This window comes from Tachyglossus aculeatus, chromosome 9 (genome assembly GCF_015852505.1).
Source record: "Tachyglossus aculeatus isolate mTacAcu1 chromosome 9, mTacAcu1.pri, whole genome shotgun sequence".
Lineage (NCBI taxonomy): Eukaryota > Metazoa > Chordata > Mammalia > Monotremata > Tachyglossidae > Tachyglossus > Tachyglossus aculeatus.
Genome location: NC_052074.1, coordinates 61625595 through 61638834, shown reverse-complemented (window position 1 = coordinate 61638834; position 13240 = coordinate 61625595). Strand labels below are relative to the sequence as shown.

General features: G+C 43.7%; 1 protein-coding gene across 7 annotated transcripts in view; it reads left to right on the top strand.

Moving 5' to 3' along the window:
• PDE1A (phosphodiesterase 1A) overlaps positions 1 to 13240 on the top strand; it is a 213518-nt gene that overhangs the window by 193257 nt on the left and 7021 nt on the right. For 5 of the 7 annotated variants that reach the window (XM_038751267.1, XM_038751264.1, XM_038751266.1 and 2 more), the window contains 2 exons: positions 1066 to 1244; positions 6684 to 7149. In XM_038751267.1, coding sequence (XP_038607195.1) covers positions 1066 to 1244; positions 6684 to 7015 — 511 coding nt within the window. In that variant the 3' untranslated portion in view covers positions 7016 to 7149. Of the gene's footprint in view, positions 1 to 1065; positions 1245 to 6683; positions 7150 to 13240 lie in introns of those variants that run through there. The other 2 variants (XM_038751271.1, XM_038751270.1) reach the window with 1 other exon arrangement.

Below are 13240 nucleotides of genomic sequence, written 5' to 3'. Positions count from 1 at the left end.
CTGGATAAGTCATGGGACAACCTGATCACCTTGTAACCTCCTCAGCGCTTAGAACGGTGCTTTGCACATAGTAAGCGCTTAACAAATGCCATTATTATTAAAGAATCAGCATGGCTCAGTGGAAAAAGTCCGGGCTTTGGAGTCAGAGGTCATGGGCTCAAATCCCGGCTCCGCTAATTGTCAGCTGTGTGATTTTGGGGAAGTCACTTCTCTGTGCCTCAGTTGTCTCACCTGTAAAATGGGGATTAAGACTGTGAGCCCCCCGTGGGACAACCTGATCACCTTGTAACCTTCCCAGCCCTTAGAACAGTGCTTTGCACATAGTAAGCACTTAATAAATGCCATTATTATTAAAGAATCAGCATGGCTCAGTGGAAAAAGTCCGGGCTTTGGAGTCAGAGGTCATGGGCTCAAATCCCGGCTCCTCTAATTGTCAGCTGTGTGATTTTGGGGAAGTCACTTCTCTGTGCCTCAGTTATCTCACCTGTAAAATGGGGATTAAGACTGTGAGCCCCCCGTGGGACAACCTGATCACCTTGTAACCTCCCCAGCCCTTAGAACAGTGCTTTGCACACAGTAAGCACTTAATAAACACCATCAAAAAAAGTCATTTCACTTCTCTGGGCCTCATTTACCTCACCTGTAAAATGGGGATTAAGACTGTGAGTCCCATAAGGGACAGGGACTGTGCCCAACTCAATTACCTTGTATCTACCCCAGCACTTAGTCCTGGCACATAATAAACACTTAAATATCACAATTATTATTACAATGATAATAATAATGAGACCCATATTGGTCCCAGGAGTTTAGCGCTACTAACCAGCTCTCCTTGCCCTGTAGGATAAAATTATTGGTCCCAAATACCCAGACCAAGCTTAGCTTGTTTTCTCCCTCCTTCCCCACAGTGCTTAACCAATACCATAAGAAGAAAAAAAAGGTCATCCTAACCAAGCCCAGCTCATTTTGGCCCTACTTCCCCCACAGCGGAATTCAGGATTCATTGCCTATAGTTTCTAACGGAGTTTGTTTGCCTTGCTCTCCCTCCCCAACCCCCCAAAACAGTGATGGAGGGTTAACTGTCACCGACGCCCAGAAAAAAACAAGTGGAAAACTCACTTCCAACGAAGGCCCATCTTCCTCCAACTATTCCCTTGCATCTGTGGACCTGAAGGGCTTTAAGAACAACTTGGTGGATATCATTCAGCAGAATAAAGAGCGATGGAAAGAGTTGGCCCTGCAAGGTATTTCTCCTTTCCTCGGCCTTTTCTCACCTTCCCTCCACGAATGCAATAGCCTTGGTATTTTCTTGAGGTTGCATATTGCACGTTTCTGCTTCCTCTTTGCCATTCGGTTTCATTCTGTGTGGTGCATCGGGGTTGCCTAGAGATTTAATCAGTCATTTGATCAGCAGTATTTATTGAACACTTACTCTGTACTGTTGTATTAAGCACTGGGGGGAGTACAACAGAGTCATCATCGTCAATGGTATTTATTGAGCGCCAACCGCATGCAGAGTACTGTACTAAGCACTTGGGAGAGGACAAATATAACAAAGTTGGTAGACATGTTCCCTGCCCAAGCCCACAGCAAGCATACAGTCTAGAGACAGCAGGCACAGTCCCTGCCTATAAGGAGCTTACTATCCAGCAGGAGCGATGGACACTAAAATAAATTACTGGTGAGAGAAGCAACTGGGATTGAGGATGTGAACTTTAGCAGTATTTGGACAAGAAGCTATACCTTTATCAAACTAGGGTGCCCCAGGAACTTCTTTGAGAAAGTCTTTCTCCTGATTTTAGCCTTTCGATTCGGCAGGACGGAGGAGCTGCTTTTTCACATGGGATGGTGGAACAAGGCACATCCATGGATGTAGCCAGAGAAACTATGTTCTTTATGAGGGAACCTTTTCCTTAAGGAGATCTAAGCTTTGTAGACAACAATTAATGATATGTTAATATACTGTACTTTCCCAAGCACTTAGTACAATGCTCTGCATACAGTAAATACATATCATCGATTGATTTAAATAGCTCTTTTTAGTTATTCATTTCTTTCTTGATGTATATTAATGACTGTCTCCCCCTTTGTGAGCCAACTGTGGGCAGGGAATGCGTCTGTTGTTGTTCTGTAGTCTCCCAGTGCTTAGTACAGTGCTCTGCACACTGTAAATGCTCAATTAATACGATTGAATGAATGAATGAACTCCACATCCTTGAACAAGGAAAGGTGCCAGACTTTCTTAGCTCCACCTGTCTGGATTTGAATCGATCACCAACGCAGAATGGAGGTAATCTTGAAAGGCAATCTCGTTCTGTCTTAATTAGCCTCTCAGATTTGTTAGGTTGCATTTTGGATTCCCCTATTTACATCTACCTATCGATGTTCACTGTGTGTTCGTCTCAAGGTAAATTCCTTATAGATGGGCATCCTTGGTCTTTTCTTTAATGTAAGTGATTAGCACGGTATCACGTACCTGTGAGTGTTCCGTAAATGATGGAGGTTTCCATAGTGAACACAGAAGGGGGATTGGTCCTTCTGACATGAGATTTGGGGACCCAGAATCTGCAAGAAGAAACAGGTGACAGAACTAGCGATTTAATTAACAACTCCAGCAGACTCTCATCCCTATAAGCTGATTCTTGCTGAGGGACACAGTGAAACCAAGAAGCACTGGGGCAGGGCAGAGCAGTGGTCCATTGCATAATTGAGAAGCAGCATGGTCTAGCGGATAGAGCACACATCTAGGAGTCAGAAAAAGCTGGGTTCTAAACCTGGCTCTGCCACTTGTCTGCTGTGTGACCTTGGGCAAATCATTTCACTTCTCTGCGACTCAGTTACCACGTGGGACATGGACTGCATCCATCCCAATTAGCTTGTATCTACCTCAGCATGTAGTAGAGTGCCTGGCAAAGAGCAAGCGCTTAACAAGTACCACAAAAAAAGCACTTAAGAAATAATATAAGAAAAACAGCATTGCCTAGTGGAAAGAGCATGGACGTGGGAATCAGAGGACCTGGATTCTAATCCCAGCATCACTACTAGTCTGCTGTGTGACCTTGTGTAAGTCACTTTAGTTCTCTGCGCCTCAGTTCTCAATCATGTTCTCTCTCAATTTCTCTTTCCCTTTTCTCCCTCTCAATTTCCCACTTTCCTTTCTCTCTCTCTTTCAATGTCTCTCTTTCCCCTCTCTCCCATTCCCTCTTTTCTTTCCCTCCCTCTCAATTTCCCTCATTCAATCTCTCTCTGACATTCTCTACCTCTTTCTTCTCTGCCCCTCCCTTTGATATGTCAGAGTTGGTGAATATACCTATGTATCCTGAATGTCATTCTCTTGTTTTTGCTCTGACAATAGTTCTTGCTTGAGCATGTTAAAAGGGTTGTATTACCCTTGGAGGTGTAACATGTCAGAATTTGGAAGCAGCCTGGAGGAAGATAGACAGTTGGAGTCAAAGTCAAAGTCACAATACGAATTAATATTACAATTTCCACACTGAGCTATCTCTTTTTGAGCCCAGATAACTATTACATTTTTTTTTTAATTTGGCCACAAAGCACAAGTATTTCTAACTAGGAATTCAGAGTTCTGTCAGTCATAATAATAATAATTAGGTATTTGTTAAACACTTACTATGTGTCAGGCACTGCTCTAAGAGCTTGGGTAGAAACAAGTTAATCAGGTTGGACAAGGTCCCTGTCTCACATGGGGCTCGCAGTCATAATTCTCCTTTTACAAGTGGGCATGTCACAACTTCTCTGCGCCTCATTTCTTTCATCTGTAAAATGGGGGATTCAATACCTTTTTCCCTTGCAACTTAAGCTGCAAGCCCCATATTCAATCGTATTTATTGAGCGCTTACTGTGTGCAGAGCACTGTACTAAGTGCTTGGGAAGTACAAGTTGGCAACATATAGAGGCAGTCCCTACCCAACAACAGGCTCACAGTTTAGAAGGGGGAGACAGACTACAAAATAAAACATGTGGACAGGTGTCAAATCATCAGAACAAATAGAATTAAAGCTAAATGCACATAATTAACAAAATAAATAGAATAGTAAATATGTACAAGTAAAATAGAGTGATAAATCTGTACAAACATATATATAGATGCTATGGGGAGGTAAAGGAGGTAAGGCTAGGGAGGATGGGGAGGAGGAGAGGGAAAAGGGGGCTCAGTCTGGGAATCTGATTATCTTGAACCTATCCCAGCATTCAGTACAGTACTAGGCACTTAATGAAAACCACAATTATTATCCCCATTTTACTCATAAGGAAACTGAGTTACCGAGAAGTTAAGACACTTACCCAAAGTTACACAATAGACAAGTGGCAGAGCCAGGATTAGAATCTGGATCGCCTGACTCCTCCAGTCCTATGTTCTCTTCACTAAGCCAATTTTTTATGATATTTGTTAAGCACTAACTATAATAATAATAATGATGGTTTTTGTTAAACCCGTACTCTGTGCCAGGCACTGTATTAAGTGCTGGGGTAGTGGATAGAGCATGGTCTTGGGAGTCAGAAGGTCATGGGTTCTAATCCCGGCTCCTCCACTTGTCTGCTCTGTGACCTTGGGCAAGTCACTTCACTTCTCTGGCCCTCAGTTACCTCATCTGCAAAATGGGGATTGAGACTGTGAGCCCCACATGAAACAGGGCCTGCATGCAACCTGTTTTGCTTGTATCCACCCCAGCACTAAGTACAGTGCCTGGCCCATAGTAAACACTTAGCAATTACCATTATTATTATTATTATAGAAGATAATCAGTTTGGACAGTCCCTATCCCGCATAGAGCTCACAGTCTTAATCCCAATTTTTTTTGGTGGGGGACATTTATTAAGCGCTATGTGCAAAGCACTGTTCTAAGTGCTGGGGAGGTTACAAGATGATTAGGTTGTCCCACGGGGGGCTCACAGTCTTAATCCCCATTTTACAGATGAGGTCACTGAGGCCCAGAGAAGTTACCTGACTTGCCCAAAGTCACATAGCTGACAATTGGCAGAGCTGGGATTTGAACCCATGACCTCTGACTCCAAAGCCCATGCTCTTCCCACTGAGCCACACTGCTTCTCATGTTAAGTGACTTGACCAAGGTCGCACAACAGGCACACACAATGGGGTTAGAATTAGAACCCAGGTCCTCTGACTCCTTTATCAATTAGGTCACACTGCTTCTCAATTTGCAGTAGATTGCACCCCTGCCCTTTCAGACTACTCTTTGGTTCATTCATTCAATCATATTTTTTGCGTGCTTACTGTGTGCAGAGCACTGTACTAAGCGCTTGGGAACTACAAGTCGGCAACATATAGAGATGGTCCCTACCGAACAATGGGCTCACAGTCTAGAAAGGGGAGACAGACAACACAACAAAGCATGTGGACAGGTGTCAGGTCATCAGAATAAATAAAAATAAAGCTAGATGCTCATTAACAAAATAAATAGAATAATAAATATGTACAAGTAAAATAGAGTAATAAATCTATACAAATGGTTGCATTGTGTCCTGTGCCAATACTCAGCCTAAGGGGACGAGAGCATGTGAGAGTTACTTAAACAGGTAGCTTGGTCATCAAGTCCTTCATGCAGATTCTGGGTCCTGAAATCTCAAGTCAGAGGACCAATGCTCCCCTTTGGTTCTCTATGTTCTCTCTTTAGGTTTTTCTACTACAAAATCTCCCCCAACTAAACCTTCTTTCTCTCCATCTGTTCGTCACCAGGGTAAAACAAAAACCATCCCCACCAAAAAGTGAAGTGTACAAGCATCAAAGTGCGCAACCATCTTGTCGCCACCGATTTCACCTTTCCACTGTGCCCCTTTGGGATGTAAACGCCCTTCCCTTCCGGAGGCTTTCCAATTGTTGGGCCTAGACATGCCGCTTTGGCCCCTATGGAACAGAACTACTTTCTGGAAAAAGAAATGTGGTATTTAAGCGCTTACTATGTGTTAAGCACTGCACTAAGCTCCAGAGTAGATCTGGGGTAATCAGGACCCTAATGGTCCCACATAGAATAAGCAGGATGGAGAACAGATTTTGAATCCCCATTTTGCAGATGAGGGAACTAATCCTGGCTCTGCCACTTTTCTTCTGGGTGACCTTGGGCTTGTCATTTAACTTCTTTGTGCCTCAGTTCCCTCATCTGTAAAATGGGGATTAAGAATGTGAGCCCTATGTGGGACAAGGAATGTATCCAACCTGAAACAATTATTATTATTGTTATTATTATTATTATTGACTTGCCTGAGATCATACAGCATTCAAGTGGCAGAGCTGGGATTAGATCCTAGGGCCCCTGATACCTGGGTCTGTGCTCTTTCCACTAGGCCACACTGCTTCCTGGAAAAAACAAAGAGCTACAACTTGAAGAGTTCATAAACTGAACCAACTGTCAGATCACACTCAGTCCTTGATGGAAAGAAGTCCAAGTTAATACTAGCAGTTTGTTGACACAATTTGGGGTGTTTTTTTCTCCATCTAAGGAAGCCTCATCTTTGAATTTCTGGTTGTCAGGGGGCCTTGTTTCATTAAAGCTTAACCTAAAAGAGGAAACACATCTTTAGGCTTCTCCCTCCACAGTGCCAGTGTCAATCCAAGAAATCCTAGCCTCGGTGACCCTGGTTCGGAACCACGACCCCTCCCGTCCATTGATATCGGATTTCCATATTTTGTTCCTTCTTTACAGAACGCGTTCAGAGGCCTGACCGGAAACTGAAAAAAAAACACAGACCATCCCCCGGTGCAAAGTTAGAGGACAAGGGATTCAGTTCAGACAGTAAGAGCGTTAAGGAAGGCAGTGATGGCCAATCCTTAGCGGGAGCATCAGCTCCCGACTCGGCGGCAAATCCAGTTTGGGATCTTCCTTCCGGTAGTCAGCCCCTGCTCCGGCTGAAATGGGGCACGATTCCTCATCCAGATGAGGAAAATCTCAAGGAGGGAGTGCGCACCAGATCAGAGCAGACCAAGAGCCCCAAGAGTGATAAAAGCTCACAGCCGGCTAGCTCGAGGAAACACTGACATCTCCCCGCCCGCCTCTTCCCTGCTCAGACCGGGCCGTTTATAAACCGTCTGTCTGAAATGGCAACGGACCTGCTGGATAGGGATCGGCTCAACGTCTCTGAGAAATAAAGGCAATTCTACCACAAATAAAGTGGCCTTTTCGGTCTTAGTACCATGAAAGAGAGACAGAGTCCTGGAATATTTCCTAGATAATAATTATGAAAGATTGTGGTATTTGTGAAGCTCTCACACTGTTCTAAGCACCGAGGTGAACACAAGCAAATCACATTGGATACAGTCCCTGTCCCACGTGGGGTTCACAGTCTCAATCCCCATTTTACAGCTGAGGGAACTGAAGCACAGAGAAGTGCTCAACATCACACAGCAAACAAGTGGTGGAGGTGGAATTAGAACCCATGACTTTCTGATACATTCCCGTGGCTTCAGAAAAGGGGCCCTGCTTCCACAGAGTTCCCATTCTGGAATTTCTGTCACTCATCTTTGCCCTGAGGTTCATTCATTTATGCAGTCATATTTATTGAGCACTGATTGTGTGCAGAGCACTGTAGTAAGTGCTTGGGAAAGTACAATACAACAATAAGCATGTTGAGGTTGAGTCTATCCTAAATCAGCAAAGCTAGGATCGATCAGATGGGTGGGTTCTTGTCCAAAGTGTCATTTTCAGGAGAGAAGGGCAGGCTGTGAGTCTGTTCTTTGTACGAGATCTCTCTGGAGCAATTTACACATTTAGGAGAATCAATTCTAGTGTAGGAGGGAATCTCTTTGTTTTGCCCTCTGAGAACCTCGCAAAGTAGAGTGTCTAGAGGGAATGACAGCCTTTGAAATCCAAGAACAGACCTGGATGCCACAGCTTCCTAATTTGTCCAAAAATTATGGGGTACGGCCCTTGCCAATTAATGAATTAATCAGTGGTATTTATTGAGGGCTTCCTCATCATCATCAATCGCATTTATTGAGCGCCTACTGTGTGCAGAGCACTGTATTAAGCGCTTGGGAAGTACAAGTTGGCAACATATAGAGACAGTCCCTACCCAACAGTGGGCTCACAGTCTAAAAGGGGGAGACAGAGAACAAAATCAAACATACTAACAAAATAAAATAAATAGAATAGATATGTACAAGTAAAATAGAGTAAAAAATATGTACAAACATATATGCATATATACAGGTGCTGTGGGGAAGGGAAGGAGGTAAGATGGGGGTGGAGAGGGGGATGAGGGGGAGAGGAAGGAAGGGGCTCAGAGGAAGGAAGGGGCTTCCTGTGTGCAGAGCACTGCACAAAGATCTTAGGAGAGTACAAGATAACATTCCCTGCCCACAACAAGTCTAGAGGGGGAGACAGACATTAATATAAGTAAATAAATTACAGATATGGACGTAAATAATAATAATAATAATAATGACATTTATTAAGCGCTTACTATGTGCAAAGCACTGTTCTAAGCACTGGGGAGACTACAAGGTGATCAGGTTGTCCCACGGGGGGCTCACAGTCAATCCCCATTTTACAGATGAGGTAACTGAGGCACAGAGAAGTTAAGTGACTTGCCCAAAGTCACACAGCTGACAATTGGCAGAGCCGGGATTTGAACCCATGAACTCTGACTCCAAAGCCCGGGCTCTTTCCACTGAGCCATGCTGCTTATCTAAAGCAATGAAATCAGGGCGACACATTGATGGAATTCAAAAGTCCTTGCAGTGAAGAATTTCCAATTCTTTTCACAGACTGTTTGCTAAGAATCTGCTACCCGAGGCAGGTCATGTGTGTTTAAGCAGTCCTGCCTAAACATCTCAGGGCATGGCTAAGAGTCAGTTGGTCAACTGTATTTATTGAGCACTTACTGTGTGCAGCACACTGTACTAAGTGCTTGGGAGAGTGCAATACAAAACAGACACATTCCCTGCCGACAAGGAGTTTACTGTCTAGAGGGTGAGACAGACATTGGTTTAAATGAATAAATTCACTGCAGATATGGACGTAAGTGCTGTGGGGCTAGGAGGGGGGTTGAATAAAGGGAGCAAGTCAGGAGGACACAGAAGGGAGTGGGAGAAGAGGAGAGGAGGGCTTAGTCAGGGAAGGCCTCTTAGGGGGGATTTGTCTTCAATAAGACTTTGAAGCGGGGGGAAATGAACGTCTGTCCGATATGAGGAGGGAGGATATTCCAGACCGGAGGAAGGATGTGGACGAGACGTCGACGGCAAGATAACAAGATGGAGATACAGTGCGAAGGTTGGCATTAGAGGAGTAAAGTGTGAGGACTGGATTGGAGTAGAAGAGTAGTGAAGTGAGGTAGACAAGGGCAAGGTGAGTGGGTGCTTTAAAGCCAGTTGGGGGGAGAAGAGGACCACAGCCCAGAAAAACTCCCTGGCCATCCGATACGGTAGAGGCTGGAAGTGGTAGAGGAGGGAAGGGCTACTCTCTCATAATAATAGTCGTGAGCTGAAAGAGTACAGTTCCAAGTGAATAGCCGACACAGAAGGGAGAGGGAATCGGGAAGAGCTCCGGGAGGAGATGTGACCAGTGTGGCCTGATGGAAAGAGCACAAACTTGGTGGTCAGAAAGACCTGGGTTTTGATCCCGGCTCTGCCACCTGCTATGTGACTTTGGGCAAGTCAGTTAACTTCTCCGGGCCTCAGTTACCTCATCTGTAAATTCATTCATTCATATTTATTGAGTGCTTACTGTATGCAGAGCACCGTACTAAGCACTTGGAAAGTACAAGTCGACAACATATAGAGATGGTCCCTACCCAACAACGGGCTCACAGTCTAGAAGGGGGAGACAGACAACAAAACAAAACATGTGGACAGGTGTCAAGTTGTCAGAACAAAAAGAATTAAGCTAGATGCACATCATTAACAAAATAAATAGAATAGTAAATATGTACAAGTAAAATAGAGTAATAAATCTGTACAAACATACATACAGGTGCTGTGGGGAGGGGAAGGAGGTAGGGCAGGGGGGATGGGGAGAAGGAGAGGAAAAAGGGGGCTCAGTCTGGGGATTAAGAGTGTGAGCCCCATGTGGAACAGGGACTGTGTCCAACCTGATTAACTTATATCTACCCTGGAGTTAGTACAGTGCCTAGCAAAGAGTAAGTACTTTAAAAATACCATAAAAAGTCCCCCCAAAATACAAAACAAAAAAAACACAGTTCCTGTGCTACACAGGAGTCACAGTCTATGGGGGAGGAGGAACAGGTATTGAACCCCCATTTTACAGATAATGAAAGTGAGGCCCAGACAGGTTAAGTCATTTGCCCAAGATCACAGGACCCTTTGTCCTTTACTCTTTTTTTTTTAAATGGCATTTGTTGAGTAATTTCCATTAGACCACACTGCTTAACTAATCCACCAAACAAAATTCACCACAAGGTCCATGGCATAATTAAGCTAAAAGGAATCTTTTCCCAGGTTGGGTAGTTTTATAAAACCAAAGAGTCACTGAAGTTGCATACTGGGTATGTATCTGTTCTAAGAGCAAATATATGTGATCCACTCTAAAATTTAGCAAGACATAATTCAAAAGACTTGTCTCTAACTTATTATTCTGTTGTATCATTCTGGTTTTTTTTTAAGCTCTTCTAAAATGATTAAAGCTGTTAAACCAATCCGGGCAAAGTGCCCCAGTAGAATGGGAAATTAAATTGTTTTTATATGGTGAGCGTCAGGGGAGTGGTAAAATCTCTCATGTTTAAGAAAATTCAGTTCCCGCCTCTTGAAAGCTTTCCTACTTGTAAACTGTTCATAGATGACTGTTTCAATCACTGAGAAGCAGTGTGGCTCAGTGGAAAGAGCATGGGCTTTGGAGTCAGAGGTCATGGGTTCAAATCCCAGCTCCGCCAGCTGTCAACTGTATAACTTTGGGCAAGTCACTTAACTTCTCTGTGCCTCCGTTACCTCATCTGTAAAATGGGGATTAAGACTGTGAGCCCCCCGAGGGACAACCTGATCACCTTGTAACCCTCCCAGCGCTTAGAACAGTGCATTGCACATAGTAAGCACTTAATAAATGCCATTATTATTATTATTATTCAATCATATTGTGTTTTATAAAAGCAATATAAGAAGCAGCGTGGCTCGGTGGAAAAGAGCACGGACTTTGGAGTCAGAGGTCATGGGTTCAAACCCCAGCTCTGCCAATTGTCAGCTGTGTGACTTTGAGCAAGTCACTTAACTTCTCTGTGCCTCAGTTACCTCATCTGTAAAATGGGGATTAAGACTGTGAGCCCCACGTGGGACAACCTCATCACCTTGTAACCTCCCCAGAGCTTAGAACAGTACTTTGCACATAGTAAGCGCTTAATAAATGCCATCATTATTATTATAAACCATATACCTGGATTTCTCTCCTGGGAAATACCTGGCTAGGCCCAAAGCTTTTGGAAACGGCATTTTGGTAGTATTTCAAAATCTCTAGTAGAATGCTCATATCAGAGCACAGATTCTCAAGAGGAAAGTTTTATAAGTTTCAGGAGTGTTTGATTCTTCAGGCATATTAGGCTACGTCAATAGTTTTAATAACCTCATTTATCGCTGTTTCAAAGTCAGAGCTATCTCTGGCCTCCTATTGGGCTCAACAAATGTTAAGTGGAGAAACAGAGTAGCCTAGTGGAAAGAGGACAGGCCTGGGGGCCAGAGAACCTGGGTTCTAATCCCGGCTCTGCCACCTGTTTGCTGTGTGACCTTGGGCAACTCACTACACTTCTCTGTGCCTCAATTCCCTCATCTACAAAATGGGGATTCAATCCCTATTCTCCCTCCTGCTTAGACCGCGAGCCCCAAGTGGGTCCTGATTATCTTGTAACTACCCCAGCACTTAGTTCAGTGCTTGGCACGTAATAAGTGCTTTACAAAGTTGGTATTCTATTCACATCCGTCTCACGGCTCTCTTAAATCCATTCAATCAATCAGTGGTATTTATTGAGTGCTTGACTATTCCCAATATCTTGGTGGCTACGTGCCCATGCATAGTGTATATTTGAGGATGGTGGTTTGATTTTCTTATTTCAACAGGACAGTGTTGGTGCTGAACTCCTTGTAGATGTCTTCAGAGTCCAGGAGCTTGATGTTCAAACTGTTTTGGTGTTTTGGGGACCCCATATCCATCAGTAATTTTGTACTGAGTGCTTAATGTGTGCAGATTACTGCACTGAGCACTTCAACACAATGACTGTCAAAACAAGGAGAGCTTGGAGCATGTAAAATGGGGTTTCATCCAACATGGTCCATCCTGGGGTTTTCATTTCTCTCAGAGTTGCCAACATCAGCTCTTTCACTGTTTTCACTTTGATTTGCTGCAATTTTATGGTAAAACACAGGGCGAACCTTGAAAATTAATTGGCTACAGATTAACCTGCCTCCTCAGTAGTCTTATCTCTGTCCAACATGGAGTTTCTGTGTGTCCCGATACTGCAGCTGCTTCATACGTGAATTGACAGGAAAATTCATGTATGAAGCAGCTGAACTACCATGAGACACAGAAAATCCACGTCAGACAGACCACCATCCCCAAACATACACTATGCATGGGCACATATCCACCAAGACATTGGGAATAGTCATGATCTAATCTTTGCATCTTTAAGGATAAATGACCCCAAGTTTTGCTAGATAGTATTTTAGGAGGTCGATTCTGTTTCTAAATGAAGGTAAAGTGGATGGGGAACCAAAACAGTTCTGAACACTGCACAGCACTCCTGTCCTTATATTCTCCCACTTCCCAGATCCATAATTTATTTTGTCTGCCTCCTCCTGTAGGATGTAAGCTCCTTGCCGACAGGGATAGTGTTTATCAACTCTACTGTATGGGATTCTCTCAAGTGCTTAAAACAGTTCTCTGCACACAATACATGTTCAATAAATACTATTGATTGATTCACTGATTTTTAAGGAAATATTTAAATGTGCAGTATTAGGGCTTATGTGAGCCCGTTTCCAGACTGTGAGCCTTTTGTTGGGTAGGGACCGTCTCTATATGTTGATGACTTGTACTTCCCAAGTGCTTAGTACAGTGCTCTGCACACAGTAAGCGCTCAATAAATACAATTGAATGAATGAGTGAAATCATCCAGTCAGCTGTTATCTGCTTCTACCCATCTCTTCCCTGTCTTTTTCCTCCTTGTTCTGGAAAACTTGGGCTAATCTTTACTAGACGGACACGACTTCCCAGTGACAATTGGAATAGTAGAAATATTTAATTATGCCACCATCCTCCCAGGA